A 24,582-nucleotide genomic window follows, 5' to 3' on the forward strand; every position below is an offset into this window, starting at 1 on the left:
CAAGTTTAGGACAAATAGGCTAAAGAGAAAATGTCACAGACTTTAGCAAAAGTAGTTATTGTGATGCAATGTTTGGGATCTTCCTCTAACACAATTAATCATGTGCAAGCTGTGTTTGATTGACAGCTTGTGAGGCAGTTGGCGCGGATCTATTAAGTCCCAGACGTTTCCATATTCCAACTTTATTTAAAATGTGCAGTTTTTTAAGCAAACTTGTAGGCTAATTAGTAGTAGTGTGGCGGTCAACATGCCAAAACAAATTAGTATTTATTTTTTTAAAGACAATGGACAGATAATGAAGCCACAAAAGTAACTCACATATCATCTTCTTCCTCCGAATCTACTTCAGCAGTGGCAATGGCAATATGTGAAAATAAATGACAGAAGAGAAAATGACCAAATTGACTTGATGATTCATTTGTTACTTCATCTTTGGGAAAGTCAACCAGGGCGCACTGTAATGAAGATTTGAGGGCAATGTGGAATCATATTTTACTAGATTGTCAACGAATTGAACAGCCGCTTTCAAAATGACACATATGATATGGCCTCATGAAAGCCGTGTCTGCATGCTTGCCAACACATTCGGCAATAGAGAAAGTCTACTACTGGCATATACTTTGTTCTACAACGTTAATAAGGATGAAGATGGAGTTTTTAGTCTTCGTTCAACAAATAAAGCGCAAATCGACTGTGGGGAAAAATGATCCAACACTAATTTAAGTTTGAGATGATTGGCACTTGATTATCTTTCCAAATATGCACACACCTTTAAGGCTCTTCACCACTATGAACAGGATTAAGACAGCTGCGTGAGCATCAATGCTGACAAGTCGCTTGAACATGCTGTCTCTCCTGTCGTTTGAAAGAGACATGTGCGATTCTCTGGAGTATGATTCTATAATTGCAATATTCAGCAGCAAGCCTCGACGCCTCACCCTGTTACTAACTAGGCAATGGTAAGTAATTTACTGGCTTTCATTTTATTTAATAATTGCTTGATGTAATATGACTGTGTTCTTGCTGATTTGATGCCACTGACTGTTTGGCGTTTTAAAGTGCATTCACTGCTGTATGTAGGCTACTGTACTTATTTCCTTTACACAACTAAAATATACACAGACTCAAACAAAAGTTTTCTGAGATATTCTTAAATTAAATTAAAGCACTGAAAGCATGTAGGGAAGCATGGTCAGGTTGCAGAATTACAGTGCATATGTACCATGTTAAACTTCTATATATAGAAACAAGCTTAGTTTTATTCATGTTTTCCGTATTTGGCACCCTTTCTTTTAGATTACGTTTTGGTTTGTTTTTGCTGTGCCCATGGTCTCTTTGCGCTACACTAGTATTACATTGTAATGTTTACTTTACTTCCGGAAGGTCTAAATTTTGACTTCTGGCATTGCAAATCTATTTATAATGAGATGCAAACTCTGATGTCTCCTGTATAATGAGCAGTAATTTATGTTGTTCGTAAACTTGCGATGAAATTACGATAGTTGTTCACGAACAAGAGCTGCTTAGTAAATCGCATGCAGAAATTCTAAGGACAGAGGCTACGAATTTGCAGTATTTACGAACACGTAAGTAATATTAGTACATAGAGCCCATTGAAAATGATATCAAACTCCTTAAATTAGATCTTTGAAAATTGTCAAAATGGTCCTTGAACGAAAGGAAAGCGGGTGCGTTGCACAGTCCACAGTCACCGTAAAGAAGGCCATCTTGGCGCGGGGTTCGGGGATAGCTCGACCTGCCATTAGCCACTGCAGAGATCCAAGGAGCTGAACCAGGCACAGCCAGCCACCAGATCTAGCAACTTATCGGGTGGCGTTGTTGAGGAGCCGATAATCAACAAAGAAACGCCACTCTCTGTTCTTCTCGGGTACGCGCACTATGGCAGAGGCCCAAGTGCTGTCAGAGGGCTTGATAATGTCCGCTTCCTGCATCTCATGGCGGATCCTGGCCACTACTGCTTGTTGGGCGAGGGACAGGTAGCGTGGCCGCTGTCTGATGGGGCATGCGTCAACGGGGTCTGTGGTGTGCTGAACCAGGTGAGTGCGGCCAGTCTCTTCAGGGTAATGTGGTGGGGGTGGCAATGCAGCAGAATGCAGGGGTCTTGAACGCCAGCCAGCCAGACTTCGTGGGGCATGGTAACTCCTCCATAATCGACCTGCAGCCATCCTTTGCCTTCCATGTTGCGCCAGCTCTCTGGTGACCGTCTTCAGCTGCACCGGGGTTGGGTGGACCTGCTCTCTCCAGTCTGTACCCGCTTGCTGCAACACATCTGGTCAGATGATGGTGATCGAAGACCCAGTGTCAATCAGGGTGGTCCACGGAACTCCTTCAATGTGGACTGCGGTGTGCAGAAAGGTGCCGCCTCTGGTACGTCTGACTGAAGGCGCTCTCGTTTCCCGCCAGCCCAAGCAGCCTGGAGTTTCTTCAGGGGCGCATCCAATCAAGCGAACAGGCCTGGTTGTCAGGCAGAGGGGTGGGGGCTCTTCATGGCGTAGCATGGCCCTGATCGCTATGGCCTAGTTCACTGCCTCATCTAGGGTGCGGGGACCAGTGAGGTGGAGCTGACGTCTCAGCTGCGGCAGTTGCAGGCTTCGCAGGACGGTATCCAGCACCAGCCGCTGGCTGAAGCTGTCGGGCTCTTCACTATAGGCTTGTCCTGCCAGGCGGACTATTATATATATATATATATATATATATATATATATATATATATATATATATATATTGTGATGATGTGTATGTACCATACAGTAATTTGGAGGCTTTAGGACCATGGGGGGTAGCCACACACTTTGTTGAAACAAGTCTAACAAGTGCTTAATTGTATAATTAATGGGTAAATGCTGATCAGATGGAAGTGATCAGGTCGGGGTTAAAAGGGCTTCAGTTTGTGTGTTCAGAGAGAAAGGGTTGAAGTGGTGAAACAAGCGTGTTGTACAAAAGATTTGCTGTTAACAAAACAAAGGTACGGGTATTCTTGACAACGGAGTTCTGGACGGTGATTTGGCTTAGGTGATTCGTGGAATTAGTTTAAACAGGGGAACAGGCTTACCCTGCCCTGCATTAGTTAGCCTTACTGTTACTCAGTTTAGGTAGCGCCTGAAGAAAGGCTAGGTTTTGTTTTGTGTATTTTGTTTTTGTTTGAAATATCAGTTTGCTGAATAAACGTACGCCACGGCGTTTAAAGAACACTACCCTTGTTTCGTGTGTAATTAAAGTGACAGACACCTGTTGGGAAGAACAGCACAGACTCCGGCTGAAAAGACCAAAGTACATCACATTTGGTACCAGAAGTGGGGCTCTGTTTTCTTTGAGAACCCCGCAACATGGAAGAATTACTTAAAACAGTTCTACAAGCAACGGCAGCTCAGCAGCACGCCACAGCGGCTTTGCAGGAGCATACCAAAGTCCTGGCCGAACAAGCAGCGCAGGATCGTCGAGAGTGGAGAGAATTATGGAGCCAGATGAATTCTGGAGAACGGGTGGGGGCCGCTTCTGCCGGACCACGTCCTATAAGAGCTAGCCATGTTTTACAGAAAATGAACCCAGCAGACGACGTGGAAGCTTACCTTTTGGCGTTCGAAAGGACCGCCGAGCGAGAGGCTTGGCCACCTGAGCAGTGGGCTGGCATTGTTGCGCCTTTTTTGAGTGGAGATGCTCAAAAAGCTTATTTTGATTTGGAGCTAACAGAAGCAGCTAATTATAATCTTCTGAAAGCTGAGATTCTGGCGAGAGCCGGGGTCACCGTAGCTGTGAGGGCTCAACGCTTCCACTCTTGGAGATATGAAGAGGGAAAAGCACCAAGGTCACAGCTGTTTGACTTAATCCACTTAGCCCGTAGGTGGCTTAAACCAGAGACGAATAGCTCTGCGCGGGTGGTGGAACTACTGGTCCTCGACCATTATCTGAGGAACCTTCCAGTGGGCTTACGAAAATGGGTGGCACAGGGCAGTCCAAACACTGCCGATGAACTAATCGCTCTGGTCGAGCGTCAACTCACTGCCCTGGAAATTGCCCAGCCCACATCCCGTTTTGCCAAAAGCAACTGGCGCCCCACAAGCCCGAAACAACGCACCGCCGAGAATCCCGGTAAGAATGTGTGGGAAAAAGGGGGCGCTGAAGAGCGGTCTAGAACCGTGAAGGGACCTTGGGCAGGGGAGAATAAATTGTGGACTGAAATGCAGAGTGTGCCATATCACAGGGTGCAATGTTTTAAATGTGATGGTTGGGGGCACATTGCCCGAAATTGTCCCGAAAAGGAGACGGTAGAGTCAATGGACTGTCATGTAGTGACTACGGTTAATAACTTATTTTCCTGCAGTTCTCCAAAAACAGAGTATGTGGTTGCTGTTAAAATAGGCGATAAAAGCACAGTAGCTTTGTTAGATTCAGGCTGTGGGCAGAGTTTAATATCCTCTGACCTGGTGGGGGAACACTTTTCTACAGACCAGGCGGAAGTACGAATAATGTGCATCCACGGTGATATTAAAACCTACCCAGCTACCACCGTAAATCTAAAAATAGGTTCCCAGGAGGTAAAGTTAAAAGTGGGAGTGTTACCTAGACTTCCTTATCCAGTGATTGTGGGTCGTGATTGTATCGAATTTGCTCGCTTAGTACAGTTACGAGAGGTTTTTGTTGCTACTAAGGAGGCAGGGCCATCTAGTGGCCAGAACCAAGAATTGTCTGAATTGTTTCCGTTTGACGAAGAGATACTAGCTGAACCAGGAAAAACCAGGAAGACACGAAGTCAAAAGTATAGGACCCAAGCTAAACCGCAAAGGCTCCCTGGGGGGAAATATACAAGCAAAAGTGCAGACCCCCAAAGGCGTGTAGGGCAGCCTAACAGGGAATCTGAGTCATTAGGAAGTTTAGAAGAAAACCTCCCCGAGATGTGGGATGAGCTAGCAGTGTCTCCTTTGGACTTCAAACGAGAACAAATAGAAGATAAAAATTTACAATATGCCTTTAATCAAGCTGTGGTAGCGGACGAATGTTATTGGGAAAACAGGGACACTAACACTGTACCACATTTCATTGTTAAAAATGATCTCTTGTATCGGGTCACTAGAACTGAATGTGGCGAGTGGTTAGAACAGTTACTGGTGCCAAGTAAGTTTAAAGGTTTAATACTACAGCTGGCTCACAGCCATCTGTTAGGAGGGCATCTAGGCATACAGAAAACTAGAGACCGGGTAATGATGCGTTTTCATTGGCCAGGAGTCTATAAGGATGTAGAGCGGTTTTGTATAGCTTGCCCAGAATGTCAACGGGTCGCTGGCAGGAAACCTACTCGAGCCCCGCTTGTCCCGTTACCTGTCATAGACGTGCCATTTGAGAGAGTGGGAATGGACTTAATTGGGCCCTTGGAAAAATCTAAAACAGGGTTCCAGTACATTCTGGTCATTGTGGATTATGCCACTAGATACCCCGAAGCTATACCGTTAAGGAACACTAATTCAAGGAATATAGCACAAGCGTTGATACAGGTTTTTTCTAGGGTCGATTTCCCTAAAGAGATCCTTACCGATCAAGGGACCCCCTTTATGTCCACAGTTATGAAAGACATGTGTAAGTTGTGCAAAGTAAAAAAAATTACTACCTCTGTTCATCACCCACAAACGGATGGTTTGGTGGAACGGTTTAATAAAACGTTAAAACAAATGATAAAGAAGGTAATGCACGTAGACGGCAAAGACTGGGATAGTTTTCTTCCTTATCTTATGTTCGCTATCAGAGAGGTTCCTCAAGCCTCGACTGGGTTTTCGCCGTTTGAATTATTGTATGGGAGACAGCCGAGGGGAATTTTAGACGTTGTCAAAGAAGTGTGGGAAGGAACGCCACCTAGAGGGGACAATTTAGTTGAGTATGTAATAAAAATGAGAGATAGAATGGACAAGGTTAGCAGCCTGGTAAATGAAAATCTGGTCAGAGCGCAAGAGCTACAAAAAACGTCGTATAACGCCGGGGCTCGTCTAAGAGAGTTTAAAGTGGGAGACAAAGTGTTGGTTTTGCTGCCTTCACATGCACACAAGTTTTTGGCTAAATGGCAGGGACCTTTCCAAATAGCGGATAAGTTAAGTAATGTAAACTATAAGGTGTACCAGACAGGGAAAAGAAAACCATACCAGATTTACCATGTCAATCTGCTGAAACCGTGGGTAGACAGGGAACCTTTAGTAGGCACAGTACAGTGCGAAGACTTAGAACTGGGTCCCGAATTGCCGGGTATGACAAGTGCAACTGAAATGAAAATTGGTGAACACTTGACCGCGGAACAGAGTACTGCAATTAAAGAACTAATTAATAGAAATGATGACGTGTTCTCAGACTTGCCAGGGAGAACTAATCTTATATCACATAGTATCATTACCCCTCCAGGAGCCCGAGTCAGAGTGAAACCATTTCGAATTCCAGAGTCTAAACAGGATGATCTCGCTAAAGAAATAAAAAAGATGTTGGAATTACAAGTAATTGAGGAATCAAATAGTGACTGGTGCAGCCCGGTATTGATGGTGCCAAAACCTGATGGAACTATAAGATTTTGTATGGATTTTAGAAAAGTGAACGAAATATCAAAGTTTGATGCATACCCAATGCCGAGGGTGGATGAATTGCTAGAAAGGTTGGGAAAAGCCAAGTATATTACCACACTCGACTTGACCAAAGGCTATTGGCAGGTGCCATTGTCACCAGAGTCAAAAGAAAAAACAGCATTTGTAACTCCACAGGGTTTGTTCCAATTTACAGTGTTGCCCTTTGGTCTGCATGGTGCCCCAGCCACGTTCCAAAGGCTTATGAACAGGGTACTCAGGCCACATAGTCACTATGCAGCAGCTTATCTTGACGATGTGGTCATTTTTAGCGTTGATTGGGAGTCTCATGTATACAAGGTGGAAGCGGTATTGAGATCGTTAAGGGAAGCAGGCTTAACGGCTAATAAAAAGAAGTGTGCATTCGCTCTGCAGGAAACAAAATATCTGGGATTTTCACTTGGACGTGGCTTAATTAGACCACAGCAAAACAAAATTGAAGCTGTTCTGTCTTGTCCCCGTCCAGTGAACAAGAAACAAGTCCGAGCCTTTCTCGGACTTATTGGCTATTATCGCCGGTTCATTGAAAACTTTGCCTCAAGAGCTGTGCCCTTAACAGATCTCACTAAAACATCCACGTCTAACATGGTAAAATGGTCAGCAGAGGCTGAACGGGCATTTTTAGATTTGAAATCAGCACTGTGCTCTGAACCTGTTTTGATAAGTCCTGACTTTGATAAACCGTTTATATTACAAACAGATGCTTCGGAAGTGGGTCTAGGGGCAGTGTTATCACAGTCCTGGGAGGGGGAGGAACATCCTGTTTTATTTTTGAGCAGAAAGCTCCTCCCAAGGGAAAAAGCATATGCCACAATAGAAAAGGAGTGCTTAGCTGTTAAGTGGGCCGTGGACTCTTTGAGGTATTATCTCTGGGGAAGGAGATTTACACTGGTTACAGACCACGCCCCATTACAGTGGATGTATCGTCAGAAAGACAAGAATGCGAGAATAACCAGGTGGTTTTTAACATTACAGCCCTACTGTTTTGACTTAATACATAGAAAAGGTAAAGAGCACATAAATGCTGATTTCCTGTCTAGGTTTCCGCAGCCAGCAGAAATCTTGTATGCCCGACCCCACGGGATCGTGCAGAGGGGGAGGGTATGTGATGATGTGTATGTACCATACAGTAATTTGGAGGCTTTAGGACCATGGGGGGTAGCCACACACTTTGTTGAAACAAGTCTAACAAGTGCTTAATTGTATAATTAATGGGTAAATGCTGATCAGATGGAAGTGATCAGGTCGGGGTTAAAAGGGCTTCAGTTTGTGTGTTCAGAGAGAAAGGGTTGAAGTGGTGAAACAAGCGTGTTGTACAAAAGATTTGCTGTTAACAAAACAAAGGTACGGGTATTCTTGACAACGGAGTTCTGGACGGTGATTTGGCTTAGGTGATTCGTGGAATTAGTTTAAACAGGGGAACAGGCTTACCCTGCCCTGCATTAGTTAGCCTTACTGTTACTCAGTTTAGGTAGCGCCTGAAGAAAGGCTAGGTTTTGTTTTGTGTATTTTGTTTTTGTTTGAAATATCAGTTTGCTGAATAAACGTACGCCACGGCGTTTAAAGAACACTACCCTTGTTTCGTGTGTAATTAAAGTGACAGACACCTGTTGGGAAGAACAGCACAGACTCCGGCTGAAAAGACCAAAGTACATCACAATATATATATATATATATAATATGCCAGACTGTGAATTACAAGTTTATCAAGGCAGGTTCTGATGACACTCAAGAGCGTTAAACACATCCTGTCATTTGTTATTTTTTAAAGTATATATTGTTTATCTTTTAAAGTTTTGATCCCATGTATTATATAACTATATAATACACTGCCTGTCATCAATTTATCTCTCAATCAATACATCCTTTTTCTTAGTTTTTTTTTTTATATATATATATATAATCTTACAAACGATTTTGGAAGTCATTTAATGCAGCCGTGCTACAGATCAACAGAAAAATCCCAATTCTAGATCCTTTTAATAATGCTTTAATGTTGGAATTATTTTATGGATTATTGTGTTTGTATGGTCACCAAGGAAAGGCTTGATTTGCATGCATAGTACAGTAAGAATCTGTATGTGTCCCAGGTCCCCAAATTTACAGTATCTGAAATATCCAAATTCGCCAAAGACCTCAGTTCATTCTGTTTATAGGTGACTTTGGAGTTTCCTGTCTCCTCATGGGGTCGTGTGATCTTGCCACTACATTCACTGGGACCCCCTACTACATGAGCCCGGAAGCTCTGAATCACCAAGGCTACAACTCAAAATCGGATATATGGTAAGTGGTTGTTGTGGTAAGTTTTGGCTGCCCTGGGTTTCATGAATAGAATTATGAACACGCATTATTTTGTTTTGTCCAATAACGTCTTGTATCCAACATGATTGGCACAAGTACAGTACTAAAGAAATACCACATACTGCTAAATTAAAGTAACACTGGCGACTACATGTATTTCCACCTTTGTTTGTATGTTGTATTTTGTCTCTTGTAATTTGCTGTAGCATTAATACACCCCAAAAAACCCATAAAAAACAAGTTACTAAGTGTAGTTTTACTGCAACAATGTTTCTGTTTTTTAATCATCCCTCCTACAGTCCCTCCAACTAAGTTAGATGAAACTTAGTTCCAAGCTTTCAGAGAAAGAACATCGAAAGGGCCACACTTTAGACAGACAGCCCAAAGGGATGTCTATTGCCATTCTTACTCTGTATAGAAAGAAAATCTGTTTCCTTTCCCAAAGGTTTATAATATGTTAATGTGCTAGTTAGTAAATTGAAAGTGTTGATAGATATTTTTTTCAATTTGTTTTATTTGCCCACCCCTCCAGTTGATCCACAAAAAACAAACAAAAGAAAATCTCCCTTTATAGTGCTGTAGAATTTTTCTTTACAATTGAGAAATGCCACTTAATTCTGATACTATCTAGGAAGTAATATTTCTCATGGACAGAAAGTGAGAACCTCAGGCATTCAGAGATAATTTATGCATTCAGTACCTGCCACATCTTTGCTGGGCGTTCTTAATAAATTTATAATTTATGCAGACAAGTGATAATGATTTATAGCGATGGAGAAATACTGTAATAAAATCATAATCGTATATAGTGCCACAAGAGAGCTAACAATTGCTGAGTATAAACTTTAGTTGCATTTTAATTTCTTAATAATAATAATAATAATAATAATAATAATAATAATAATAATAATAATAATACACATTTTAATCCAACTGTCATTGAGGGTTTCTGGTGACCCTGTTTCAACCATGTGAGCATGTGAGAGGTTTATCAATGTCATCTGGACCCTGAGATGAAATTATAGCCTTTATGTCCAGTAGTCAAGCATATTTTGTTTGTTATAATCCATGGTAACCTAATGAAGTATTTTTTTATAACATACCACAGAGGGTATGTCCAGCGTGTCAAAGGGTTGCCAAAATGTCATGAATTCCTCAGGTTTCGACTTTCTAAATCAATGCTGCTCAGTGCTTACTTGCGTTATTTTGTGTCTTGCAAAATATCTGTTACCCACTGTGACCGAGTTGTTGAGTGGCGTGTGGGTGTTGACGTCACGGACCAGGAACAGAAACCAAAACAATGAATGGCAGGTGTAACTGAAGCTCAATGGCGCTCAGTGTTTTTATTAAATAATAAATAAAAAATATATATTTAAACAGAACAAAAGATATAAACAAAAGGGCACATTTTGTTTATAAGTATCGTGCTGGTGTAAAAACCAGCACGCTTAGCAGTTGTTTCTATTTTAATTTCTCTCCTCGCTCGCTCTCCCGAACTCTCCTCTGTACGCTCTCCTCCTGAGCGCAGACAGCTGCAGGCTTTTATATTCTGGCCAAGGGGTTAACTAGCTGTTAATTATCTTATTACCCCTTGGCCATAGTCTGCACAAGTTTAGTAAGGATGCACGACTGTCAGCTAGTTAAATAATCAGTAGCTGATCAGTCACGCATCCTCACAAGGTTTAATAATCAAAAACACAAAACAATAACAAATAACAATCAGCTTTCGCCATCATATAAACATATAAATCATAATATAAAATAAATAATAAACAAAGGGGCGGGACACTCCGCCACACCCACGGATAAAACTTTGTTAAAACACTTATGTCAGTGAAGGTTTGCTGTCTTATTAACTACAGTTGTGTCTTGAAATCTTACAACAGCAAGAAGTGACATACCTAAATTACAAAACAATCCTGTATCCAAACACTGCTGTCAGGCTGGGCATTCACCTTCACTGAACAGTTACAAACAAAACAATTTAACACACACACACACACACACAGGTTACACTCAGCTGACTCCTTGCCTGTCATTAATATGAATGAGGCTTTTCTTGGGCTAAATAAATACATAAAATAAATAATCTTAGCATTGCAACTGCTGGATTATTTCAAGATTGAAGCGACAATGAAATGGTTTACAGAAAGAAGTAGGACAACTGAGTTATCAGGGAGTGAAATTTGATTTTTCAGTAAAGAACTGTACAATACATTATTGTTGAAGAAAATAATCGAAATATAAAAAAATGATAATACGATTTGAATTACAGGTGAACGAACACAGGAGCAGTGTGTTCATTATTTGTGTGATCAACGCTTCTAGATGGGAACACATTTGTCCTTTTTTTTCTAGACGATGAAATCAAACAGCTGCCAAAATGAATGGGCTGTACAACTGCATAATTCTTATAGGTTAGGAAGTTGTCTGAATGGGTTGGCAAGATAAATGAAGTTCAGTTTCTCTGCATTAATTTCAAATATTTTTTTTTATTTTGCAATTTAAGAAGTAAGACATGATTGATTCATGTCCGCTGCATTCTGAATTACATTTGTCTTAAAGGTGACACTGTAGACACCCCACACTCCGGTCACTCAAAAGGAAATCCATTTTTAAAATATAAAAGAAAAAAACATAGCAGTAGGATATTGGCATGCCTGTTATTTAAATGCTGACAAGCCAGAATCACATCCATTCAGTCAGATAATCTTTTTAATTATTATTTTTTTTTTGCAGGTCACTGGCTTGTATCTTATATGAGATGTGCTGTCTGGATCATGCATTCACTGGCAATAACTTCTTGTCAGTCGTTTTGAAAATTGTGGAGGGGGAAACTCCATCCCTGCCAGACAGATATTCAAAAGAATTAAATTCAATCATGGAAAGGTATTTATTTTATAATTATTGTGTCACTTTATCTGAAGAAATACAGTGGTTGGATAACAAATGGAAACATCTGGCATCTGTAGAGCTGCTTAATTGACTAATCGATCATTGAATGTCATGTCTTTTTTTATGAACCTCAAAATAAACTATAGATTATCACTGGCTGTAGGATAGTTACACTAATTTTATTATTCTTAAATGGATGTCTGTGGTATTTCAGGGTTCCAATTATTATTATTAGAATAATCACATTATAACATATAAACCTTTTGTTGATATCGCTCTCTGAATACGACACCAGATTTACACGTTATAATAAACTCATACTTCCTCTAAAGCAGTGGTTTTCAACCCCGGTCCTCGGGGACCCCTGTGCCTCCTGGTTTTCATTCCAACTGAGCACTCAATTACTCAACTAAACCCTTAATTGAATTTAAGTTGGAGATTTCAACTTAACTATAAAATGTTATAAATAACTTGAAATATGCAACTTTTTAGGAGCTGAGAACAATTAAAAAGGTCCAATTAAGCTAATTATTAGCCCAATTAAGGGCTTAGTTAAGTAATTGAGAGCTCAGTTGGAATGAAAACCAGAAGACATCGGGGTCACAGAGGACTGGGGTTAAAAACCACTGCTCTAAACAAAAGTTAAAGGAATGTGGAGATCTGTTAACTATTGTTAAATAAAGCCATAAAAGAAATGTGGGCCTGCAGTACAGCAATATGATCTACATGGCACATGCATGTTTTCGGTTTGTATTTGAAAGCTAGAAGAGTCAATTTTAGCTTTTTGCTCTTTAATAATGAATTTTTCTCAATGCATATATTATAAATTCAGTACAGAGAATCAGCAATGTGGATGATTTAAATTGCAATTGAACAGACAATTTAATGATGACAATGAATTTGGCCGGAGACCCTGTCAGCTATCAGCAATGTTGGCCGATTAGCAAAAACACGATGACATCATATAGTCTAGTGCCGCGGATAGGAAGTGGCTTGTAGGGCCACCTCCTCCCAAAAGACAAAGCTGCCAAACCATGACTGGAAAAATGAAAATGATGAATGGTTAATGCAACAATGGCAGTGGTGCAATGCCACCTACCCCCCAAAAATAGGAAAAGGATTAATGAAAAGTAAGCAGCTGAGACACAGGCCCGCCCCCATGCATGAAATGCACTGAGGGTGAACCCGGCCTCTCTGACCTGCCACGCACCCTGCAGAAACTAAATACGAACCGCTCGGCACTCAAGTAAGGAAAAAAACCCTAGCTTAGGTAATCCATGGCTGAGGGCAGCCCTTCCTCAAGGCTCTAGACGGCCGTCTCCCTGTTTGGTCTCATACACGCGTGACTGAGAGGCCAAACAAAAAAAGAAGTGACATGAATGCAAGCCACACAAAGTTTTATGGAGCTTGGATATGATGTGTTGATTAGTGGGCGGATTTTCTTTCCAGAAATACAACCAAGTTTTCTAGGACTGAGTGGGAGAGGTGAGACAGCAAGCAGTGCAAGGGCTGAAGAGTATCGACAGGGCAAGCTTAAAGCCTGGTGCTTTCAGTTCGGTCTTCTTCCAAGATTTCTGTGGCCATTTATTGTGTATGAGGTTTCCCTGTCAACAGTACAGACTGGAAGCCTTGATTAGTTCATACATTAGGAAATGGCTGGGAGCTCTATGGTGCCTTAGGAGGGTAGCACTCTACAGTAAAGGGAAACTGCAGCTGCCAGTCTCAGTTCTAACTGGGAATTTAAGTGCCCTAAGGTTTGGCTGGAAATAACATGAGAAGTGTGTAAGGGAGGTAGCACAAGTAGTGAGACCGTGGGCATTAAAGGACGTTGTGGAAGATGCAAAGGATACTTTTCATATCAGTGATATCATGGGGCAAGTACAACAGGGAAGAGGAGGCCTTGGTCTCAGTTTGGCTCCCCCGAGATGGCAAAAAGCAGCTCCAGCTGAAAAGAGGAAGTTGGTAGTTACTGAAGTGCAAAAGCAAGTGTCAAGGTGGTGTCCCAGGCTAAGCAGGGATTAGATGGGAGAACGTGGAACAGCGTAAGATTGGCTGGTGAGACCTGTGGACAGTGGAACAGAGGAGGATCAGCTTCCTAATTAGGTTTACGTATTATGTTCTTCCATCACTGCAGAACCTGAATGTGGGTAGGAGAGAACCCTACATGTCCTTTGTGTTCATCCCAGAAGCACATTCTTAAAGGATGTGAGCTCTGAGCCAAGGTCACTTCACTTGGCGTCATGACTGTGCTGTGATCAGCGCTCCAGATATGGTTTTGGGTCAGGGAGTAACTTACCCTCTAATTTTAACACTAAAATGTATATTCAAGGGGTAAAATGCAACATTACCTTGAAGTCTTGAATAATCTCGATAAATACTCTACAATCTTTAAAGGTAATGGGGTAGGCATTAAAAAAGAGTCTTCCATTTTATCTGCAATGTTACTTTGAACTACTGTACAACCACACGTGTGTTCTACAAGGTTCTTTATCGGCTCAGCACATTTTTTTCCGAGATATCACACCTACTCTGCAAATTAATTACGTTACTTATATTTTAACATTAAATTCTTAAACTCAGTGAACATGTTAAAACCTCAATATAAAGCCATACAGATAAATAAAATAAAGACTTTATATTTTAATATTAAATTCTTTAACTCAGTGAACATGTTAAAACTTCAGTATAAAGCCATACAGATAAATAAAATGAGGAAATGCATTAATGAGTTATAAAAGTTTGTTTAGTAATATAGGCACTTTTTTTAGCGGTTGTCTCTGACGATGGTTCCAGTTAGATTTGTAGCTGGACTGGGGTGTTTACGTTTCAACCTGTGTCGCTTCAAAATGTTCTTATTCTTACTGTAATTGGCTGCAAAAACAACAGGGCTAGCCAGAGATTGGATAATGTTTGTTGGGTTATTTTTTCTTGAGTACAGTTTCCTAGTAACTGAAGACATTGTATTCTGGGAGATGTAGTTGTTAGTGGAAGTTTTAGGGGATGCGGGAGGGTAGGCAGACAAGCTGTACAGCAAAATTGCTATGCGTATTTTTACGCCTTACATTTAAATTGAGTGCATATTTAGAATTTTTTTAATGCGTAGAAAACTGCAATCTGGACCACTGGCTGCAATGCTTGGCAACTGCACTGGAAGAACAGCGTAATAAGATCAACAGCTCACCACCAATATCAGCAATAGTTTTACACAGAGCGACATTCCTCTGTCCAGGAGAGCAATCACAAGAAAGGTTATTAGAACTAAGATTCACCTGGGACAACTGAAGGGTGCTAGAGATTGGAGAATGCATGCAGCTGGCCACAACTACCCATCGACCTGCAAAGTGTCCTGTGGTCAGTCTCAGCACACCTTGTTCTACTGGTGGTGCTAACAGTGCCATGGGAGGATTCCGTGGAAGAGGCATAAGGAAGGAAGAAACTTCGGTATGCTGAGTTAGCCAATGAGGTGGAACAGCGGGGGTGAAAAGCGGGTTTATCCCGACTTCTCAGAGATATTGGATTCAGTGGACAGGAATTGCGACGTATACTGAAGGATCTATCTGAGGCTGAGGAGGCAAGAGGACAATTGGGACCTCAAAAGAGAGGTAATGGAGGAAGATAAATTTTAAATGTTTGCAGAGTCAAGAGTCCACATACTTGTTTAATTCTGCCAGTCGTCTGTGTGATGCAATGAAGAGAACATTAGGAACTTATAATACAAACTACAACTACTCTAACAATTGTTGTAGTAAAAATACTGATGATGAAGAAGATAGCAAAAATGCATACAACTGTGGACATAAACACGGATTTAAAGCTGCTTTGTATATCGGTCACTGCAGAGACCTGGAGATTGGAATGAACGACTGCCCTTGCAATTGGTTTAGTATGGTACTTTGTGCCCTGGGGAGAATATTTTTTGCTAAGAAGCCGTGGTGAGGGCATTGCACCCTGGAGGTAACTTTAGTCTTCCCGAGGGTCATTTCATTTTCCACTATGGCTGAGTCTGCGGTACATATTTAATATATGAATCAGTTAAGAAAATAAGTGAGATAAAGTTGGATTGTAAATATGACTTTATACAGTGCCATGAAACAGTATTTGCCCCCTGTCTGATTTTCTGCATTTTTGCACATTTTTCACATTGTATTTGGTCAGATTTTTTTGTGGGTTGTAGTAGTATAGGGAGAGGGAGTCTGAGAGAAAAAATGACACCAAAGTTTGGTGCTTCTTTCATTTCGTGGTGTGCAAAGTAATCAAACATGCAATCTTCAGGTGTGAAAAAGTTATTGCCCCCCCCCCCCCCCCCAGTTATCTCAACCCAATTAAAGGGATAATTACAGTCAGCTGTTTGAGTACTTTGGTTAACAACCAGGACTGATTTGGGCCAGCCCTGCCCAATATAAATCTGACTAACTTTGGCCCTTACCATCAGCGTGAAGTTGTCAGCACACAGGTTCTAGAGGCACATCATACCACAAATAAAAGAAATTCCTGAAGACCTCCAGAAAAAAGTTGTTGATGTCTATCAGTCTGGAAAGGATTACAAAGCCATTTCTAAGGCACTGGGGCTCCACTGAACCACAGTCAGAGCCATATTGTCCAAATGGAGAAAGTTTGGGACGGACAGTAGTGAATCTTCCCAGGAGTGGCCATCCTGCCAAAATCTCTCCAAGAGCAAAGCGTAAAATCGTCCAGGAAGTCACAAAGAACCCTAAAACAACATCCAGGGATCTGCAGGCCTCTCTCGCCTCAGCTAAGGTCAGTGTTCATGACTCCACCATCAGAAAGACACTGGGCAAAAATGGGATTCATGGCAGAGTAGCAAGGCGGAAACCATTGCTCACTAAGAAGAACGTAAATGCTCGTCTCAAGTTTGCCAAAAAGCACCTGGATGATCCTCAAGAGTTCTGGAACAATGTTCTATGGACAAATGAGTCAAAAGTGTTACTTTTTGGCCGACATGGGCCCCGCTATGTCTGGCGAAAACCAAACACTGAATTCCACAGTAAGAACCTCATACCAATGGGCAAGCATGGTGGTGGTAGTGTCATGGTTTGAGGATGCTTTGCTGCATCAGGACCTGGACGCCTTGCCATCATTGAAGGAACCATGAATTCTGCTCTGTATCAGAGAATATCAGGAGTGGGCCAAAATTCCTCCACGGCGCTGTGAGAGACTAATCAATAACTACAGGAAGCGTTTGGTTATTAGCAGTTATTGCTGCTAAAGGTGGTGTAACCGCCTAAGGGGGCGATTACTTTTTCACACAGGGACATTGGGTGTTGCATAACTTTCTTTAATAAATAAATGAAATATGTATCAAATTGTTGTGTTATTTGTTCACTCAGTGTTCCTTTTATCGAATATTAGGTTTTGGTTGAAGATCTGATAACATTCAGTGTCAAAAATATGCAAAAATGCAGAAAATCATAGAACAAAAATACTTTTTCACGGCACTGTATATTTAGTTTAAATATAGCTGATATAGCATACGTAAATAAATATTGACTTATAGATTTTAATAACATAAGAAAGTTTACAAACGAGAGGAGGCCATTCGGCCCATCTTGCTCGTTTGGTTGTTAGTAGCTTATTGATCCCAGAATCTCATCAAGCAGCTTCTTGAAGGATCCCAGGGTGTCAGCTTCAACAATTGTAATTACATTTTGTTTAATTATAGCTGATACAGCATAAGTAAATAAATAAATTACATAAATAAATAACAGAAAATGTTTTTGAAGTTCATACCGTATGGTTAGCAAAGTTTTTCTCCGTCTCTGTTTGATTTGTGATTTGATTTGATTTGATTTGTGTAATCCAGTTTATACCCCACCCATTGTATTTGTTTTTGTCACGTTGAATTTATTTTAATTTAATAAAGTCAGAAAACAGTGACAGTGATGTTTTTATCACCATTTTAGTGTTTGGAGCATCTTTCTTTTGTAGTATGGTAATTCAGTGTTCAGTGTAAATCGGTGTTCAGTCCTTTTCTCTAGGTGTGTAAGGATGTGAGGGCAATAGGTAAATCTATTTTTCCTCCTATGATGAGGTTTTAACCAATCACAGTCCAGGATTTCTGTGGTGTACCACAGGGATCATTATTAGGTCCTCTGCTATTCCTCTACATTAATGATTTAGATCCTGGTATATTAAGCAAACTTGTTAAATTTGCAGATGTCACAAAAATAGGAGGAGTGGCAAACACTGTTGCAGCAGTGTGGCGGAGTGTCCCGCCCCTATATATATATTTGTATTATTATTTGTATTATTGTTTGCGGCGCAGATCAAAGTGCCGCGTATTTGTTATTGTTTTTATAATTTAAAAACCCCGTGAGGATGCGTGACTGATCAGCTAGTGATTTATTTAGCTAGCTGACAGTCACGCATCCTTACTAAACTCGTGCAGACTGTGGCCGAGGGGTAATAAGATAATTAACAGCTAGTTAACCCCTCAACCAAAATATAAAAGCCTGCAGCTGTCTGCGCTCAGGAGGAGAGTGTACAGAGGAGAGTTCGGGAGAGCGAGCGAGGAGAGAAATTAAAATAGAAACAACTGCTAAGCGTGCTGGTTTTTACACCAGCACGATACTTCTAAACAAAACGTTCCCTTTTGTTTATATCTTTAGTTCTGTTTAAATATTTTTTTTGTATTTATTATTTAATAAAACACTGAGTGCCGTGTTATAATTAACAGCTAGTTAACCCCTCGGCCAGAATATAAGAACCTGCAGCTGTCCGCACTGGGGGGGGGGGGGGGGGGGGGGGGGGGGTGAGAGTGTACAGAGGAGAGAGTATAGGAGAGGAGAGAGCGAGGCGAGAGAAAACGAAAGACAACTGCTAAACCTTATTTGTTTATTTGTTTGGCCAACGTGCCCTTTTGTTTTGTAGTGGTTCCTTTTGTTTTTGTTTATTATTCAATAAAAGAAGCTGCTCTCACCTGCTACTTCCTGAGTCTGTGTTTCTGGTCTGTGACGGCACCACACCTCACCACTGCAAGCCATCCTTCACAAGCAGCAAAGGTCATTCAAAATGATCTAGACAGCATTCAGAACTGGGCAGACACATGGCAAATGACATTTAATAGAGACAAATGTAAGGTACTGCAGGCAGGCAATAAAAATGTGCATTATAAATATCATATGGGAGATACTGAAATTGAAGAAGGAATCTATGAAAAAGACCTAGGAGTTTATTTTGACTCAGAAATGTCTTCATCTAGACAATGTGGGGAAGCTATAAAAAAGGCCAACAAGATGCTCGGATATATTGTGAAAAGTATTGACAATGTCGACCCAGGGGACTTTTTCAACCTGAGAAAAAGAAACAAGGACCAGCGGTCACAAATGGAGATTAGATAAAGGGGCATTCAGAACAGAAAATAGGAGGCACTTTTTTACACAGAGAATTCTGAGGGTCTGGAACCAACTCCCCAGTAATGTTGTTGAAGCTGACACCCTGGGATCCTTCAAGAAGCTGCTTGATGAGATTCTGGGATCAATAAGCTACTAACAACCAAACGAGCAAGATGGGCCGAATGGCCTCCTCTCGTTTGTAAACTTTCTTATGTTCTTATATATGTGAAAAAGTGTAGTCCGGGGGGGCGGGGGGAGGAGAGAACACAGGACTTTACCTCCCAGAAGGACACAGGCTGAAAAGCCCTAATTTGATTATTGTTTAATTGTTTAATTATCACCTGCACCTGGCTAATATTGTACATTTGAGCCAGGTGCAGGGTATTAAAGAAAGCAGCCAGTCTGCTCAGGGCTGCTGTGTGTGAAGAAGCACTCTTGATAGTGTGCTCAAGCGTATTGAAAGACAAAGGTACTGTAAAAGCCTTTTCGTGTTTGTGTGTAAACCTGTGTGTTTAATTTTGTTTTTCAACTGCTAAACAGCTTATCTGTCCAGTCATTACTTAGGTTCCTGTTTGTGTTTTAGTTAGTGCTCGAAAAAGAGCTAGGTTTTTATTTTCATTTTGTTTTATTTTTGTAATAATTAAAGTGAGAGTCAGCGCGTTTCTTGCTGTCCTGTGTGTTTGGTCATGTATTTGGAAGGGAAAAGAGCCCGAGGGAGCCTGTGTGGCAAGCGTATGTGAAGGCTCTTTTATGGCAACTCGGGCTGTGGAACACTGGCAACCCCGGCCAGCGGCACACAGGCGCCATCCCCCGGCGGTGGCGCGCAGACGTCCCAGGCAAAGTGGAGCCGGGGGCCCCAGGTGAAGCGGAGCCGGCGGCTCCAGGTGACGGCAGTCCTGGACCTCCAACAGCGACAGCTCCGGAACCTCGGGCGGTGAACTCCGGAGGGGAGCCCTTGGCCAAGAAGGCGGCAGCGGGTGCTCCACTTCTCCCACGTGCTCTGTAGCCCACTTCTCCCCCTGGTGATGGAGGCAGGAGCAGCATGTAGTCTCCCTCTAGCGGTGGAGGTGGGAGAGGCAGGCAGTCCTCCCATGACATTGGAGATGGGAGTGGCAGGCAGTCTTCCCCTGGTGGTGAAGGTGGGAGCAGTGGGTAGTCTCCTGACAACGAAGGTGCAAGCAGCAGGTAGTCTCCCCCACAACAGGTCAATTGCCCCCAGGAGGTCACTTACCATCTGCCCTTCAGGGTCTGTCAGCCAGTCCCAGATCTGCCTCGATGGTGGCCCTTGAGCTAGCGGGGCTTCTCCCTCCGGCGCTTGGGACCACTCGTCTTCCCCTTGCCATGGGGGGTTTTAGATGAGGGGAAGGTACCTGACCTCGCCACAAAGGAAGCACCACCATTCCTCGTCCAGACAGGCGAGGCAGACATCCGGCGTAGCAGAGACGCAGTGGGCTGCTGTTGATGTGCTTGCTGCTGCTGCTGCTTCTTCCCATTTTTATTTTATTGATTTATTTATTTTTTCTAAAAAAACACTCCTCTCACAAAAATCCCAAATAAAAATAATTTAAAAAATTTACCCGCAGTACTGTCTCTGGTCTGACTCCTGGAGGTGCTATATCTCAGTCTGGACACCATATGTGACAGATTACCTGGTGGACGACGTCAGACCCAGAACAGAAACACACTGACAAAGCAACTGTGGGGCAAAACTGATGTGCTACAGCGCTCAGTGCTTTTATAACACAGCTTTTCGCCGTCATGTATATTTACATCAATAAAAAAATAGCGCACAAATATACATAAGGGTGGGACACTCCACCACAATATAGAAGAGAGTCAATTATCCGATCTTTGATCAACCATACTGTCTAATCAACCAAACGCACCTGTAATCATGTAATGAATTACGTGTGGTTTATTACGCACACAGCTTCTACTACTAAAACGGCTACAAGATTTAGCTGCCAAAAAAGGACCAGTAGACTGAGGCAAATGAAAGTTACAGAATTATTCAGACCACTAAAACCTTAGATTATTATTATTATTTATTTCTTAGCAGACACCCTTATCCAGGGCGACTTACAATTGTTACAAGATATCACATTATTTTTACATACAATTACATTATTTTTTACACATTATTAAGAGGAACGGTAGTTCCTCGTACAAGTTAGAAAAACTTGTTTGAAACTACCGAGAGTCTCTATACAGCTTAAAGAGTTTAACTGTTTTTACCATGTTGCATCGACAAAACTAAATCACTTAGAATTACCATCTGTATCAGTATCAAAAGTCTGAAACTGTCTTACCTCAAATGTGAAAAAAAACATATATACCTCTTATACACAATGAGATATAAGTCGTCAAACTAAGGTAAAATTCTTCTTCTTCTTCTTCCGTCGACTTTTTAAGGGTGTGTAGCGACTATTCAAACAGAAAAGCTAAATAACTGGACATCTACCAATAATGTAATTCCACATGTTGGTCAACGTCAAAACATACCATGGTGTGCAAGCAGTCTGATATCCACACCATTTATATTAAACAAATTATTTATGTTTTTAAAAAAAAAAAATACCGTGGTTTGAACTTGAAACATGACGTTCTTGAAGAGCACACGACCTTAGCCCGCTGTTGAAATGCGTTCATTTTTTAAGCATACATCCAAGCCTGACCAGCTTTCGCTGAAAACCTGAAGGTGCTGCTCGATTTTCGATTTCCTGTTTGAAAATTTCTAGTTTTCTCTTTGTCTGGTAGATACCATAGAATGGAATTGCACACAAGAGTGGCATGTAGCTTCCTTGTCTAAATCTCTGAACTCTGATAAATTGTAGTTCCTTGTTTAATTAAAAATAAATAAAGGAATAATTTATTTGGTAGAAATAAATAAATGATTGTAAATGAGTCTCAGTGTGTGTGTGTGTGTGTGTGTGTGTGTGTGTGTGTGTGTGTCTCAGTCACTTCAAGTCATACAAAGAGCATTTCAAGTGGTTTGAACTTGCAACATGACGTTCTTGAAGAGCACACGACCTTAGCCCTCTGTGCCACAGCGCATTTCAAGTGGCGCGATAAAGTGGAGCGAAGCGATCAAAAAAAGGCACCAAGTTAGAAGCAAGAATTGTGTGAATCTTGGGCCCCAGCACCTTTCCAATTGTGCCTATTTGCTTGATGCTTGACAAAATTGGCCTGATTGTTTCTCCTAACTTGGACTTTTGTGTTTGATATCACCCCTTTAAACGGCTGTTGCGTTTTTCTAACTTGATTTTTTACATTGACATTGATTTTTGTTATAGATTTATACATACTATTAACCATTTATACAGTTGGGTTTTTACTGGAGCAATCTAGGTAAAGTACCTTGCTCAAGGGTACAGCAGCAGTGTCCCCCACCTGGGATTGAACCCACGACCCTCCAGTCAAGAGTCCAGAGCCCTAACTACTACCCACACTGCTGCATTGTGTGCTTTAAATTGTTGCAGTTAAGCAAATTAAACCAGTCACCTGTCTATGTTATTGACCAGCTAAGAGCTTTTATTTTATTCATTTTAATTGCACGTTATTACAATGCCATAACAGCAAGTATCAAAGAATAGAAACATTTTACTGAATTTTTTAAGTTAATGATTCCTAAAGTTCTGTAGTGTGTCAAAGTTGTACTGAATTGTATTCTTTGATATAGGGTACATTTATGCTTAATTTGTAAGAATAGGTTACTAGCTGTATAAGTGTGTTTAATGTGTTAGAATAGGTTACTAGCTGTATAACTAGTTCGGATAATTGACTCTACTTATATATATATATATATATATATATATATATATATATATATATATATATATATATATATATATATATATATATATCAACCAATAGAAGTTCTGAATTCTCTCCACGGCAGTCTAATCATAAGTGAGCGAAGGCGGGACATAAACAGTAAAAGGTATTCTCTGCCTCGGCTGAAGGTCTTGGGTAAGTTTAACCAATGGAAGAGTCAAAGATCTGCCCTGGTTTTGCAGCTGTCCAATCATTTGTGAGCAGAGGTGGGACATAAATATGCTAGGGTAAGTGGTGTAAGAATAGCTAAATTTTATGCGATATTGCTTAATATAGACCGTTACAGAGTTATATTGAACACGTCGAAGTAATATTTCTTATTACTTACAAATAAAAAAAAAATGTCATCAGCTAACAGATGCATCGTAGTCGATTTGGCTATGAATCAATTTTCAAGAAGAACTTTCTCAGAAAAAATTGGAGATTGTTAAAAAAGGGAGGTATAGACCACAAATACCCAAACCGACACAGGAAGGGAAGGGATATACTCGCCACTTTTTAATTATTAAAGGTATCCATGGTTTACCGGTAGCTGTCAATTAAAAAAATAATACTGCTGGAGCTGTCTTTTGTTCAGTACAGAAAAGGCGATATGGAACAGCACTGGCTACAGCAATCTAGGATGTCTATCGAAGTCAGCACAAAAACATGAGCGTTCCCAGAAGCGTCCCCCTCTCTGCTGTGTTACTATATATATATATATATATATATATATATACAGTATATATATAAAGTATATATATATACAGTATATATATAAAGTATATATATATATATATATATATATATATATATATATATATATATATATATATATATATATGGCACCTGAGCATACTCCACGACGCTTTCAAATTAGACTTTACATATAGAATCTACACAAACTACTCCACATTGATAAAGTTAAAAAATGCATATAGAATATAAATAAGTAAGATTTACAGAGAAAAACAGATTAATCTCAGTTGCATAAGTATTCAACCCCTTTGCTACTGCAGCCCTAAATCAGCTCAGGTGCAAATGATTTATTTGAAAGGTCACAAAATTAGTGAAATGGTTTCAGTGTGTACTCAAAGTGGTTTAACTTGTAGATCATTCTCTTCAGGTATATAAAGACTTTCAAGCTGCAACTCACATAGTGATCCAACAAAGCAACCATGAAGACCAAGGAGCCTTCGAAATAAGTCAGGGACAAAGTGGTGGAGAGGCACAGAGCAGGAGAAGGTTACAAGAAAATTTCATAGGTTATCCCTATCAGCACAGTGAAGTCCATCATTAAGAAGTGTAAGATGCATCATACCACCCAGACACTACCCAGATCAGGTCGCCCTCCCAAACTGAGCAGTCGGGCAAGCAGGAAACTGGTTCAGGATGTCACTCTGAAGCCAACCTTGAGAGATCTGCAAAATTCTGTGTCTGAGATGGGAGTCAATGTTCACACATCAACAATAAGCCGGTCCTTACACAAAGCTGGCCTGTATGGACGGGTGGCAAGAAAGAAGCCATTACTCAAAAAGCCTCATCTTAAAGCACGTAGATTATACTGCAGATGTGGAAAAAGGTTTTGTGGTCAGACGAGACAAAAA

At 41.0% G+C, this 24,582-nt stretch overlaps 1 protein-coding gene across 2 annotated transcripts in view; it reads left to right on the forward strand.

Moving 5' to 3' along the window:
- The window catches only part of nek11 (NIMA-related kinase 11), a 222,504-nt gene that overhangs the window by 63,826 nt on the left and 134,096 nt on the right, over positions 1–24,582 (forward strand). For both annotated transcript variants that reach the window (XM_034058454.3, XM_059013082.1), the window contains exons 6-7: positions 8,771–8,897; positions 11,655–11,804. In XM_034058454.3, the coding sequence (XP_033914345.3) occupies positions 8,771–8,897; positions 11,655–11,804 (277 nt within the window). The remainder of the gene's footprint in view (positions 1–8,770; positions 8,898–11,654; positions 11,805–24,582) is intronic.

The sequence above is a fragment of the Acipenser ruthenus genome, chromosome 3 (genome assembly GCF_902713425.1).
Source record: "Acipenser ruthenus chromosome 3, fAciRut3.2 maternal haplotype, whole genome shotgun sequence".
Taxonomy (NCBI): Eukaryota; Metazoa; Chordata; class Actinopteri; order Acipenseriformes; family Acipenseridae; genus Acipenser; species Acipenser ruthenus.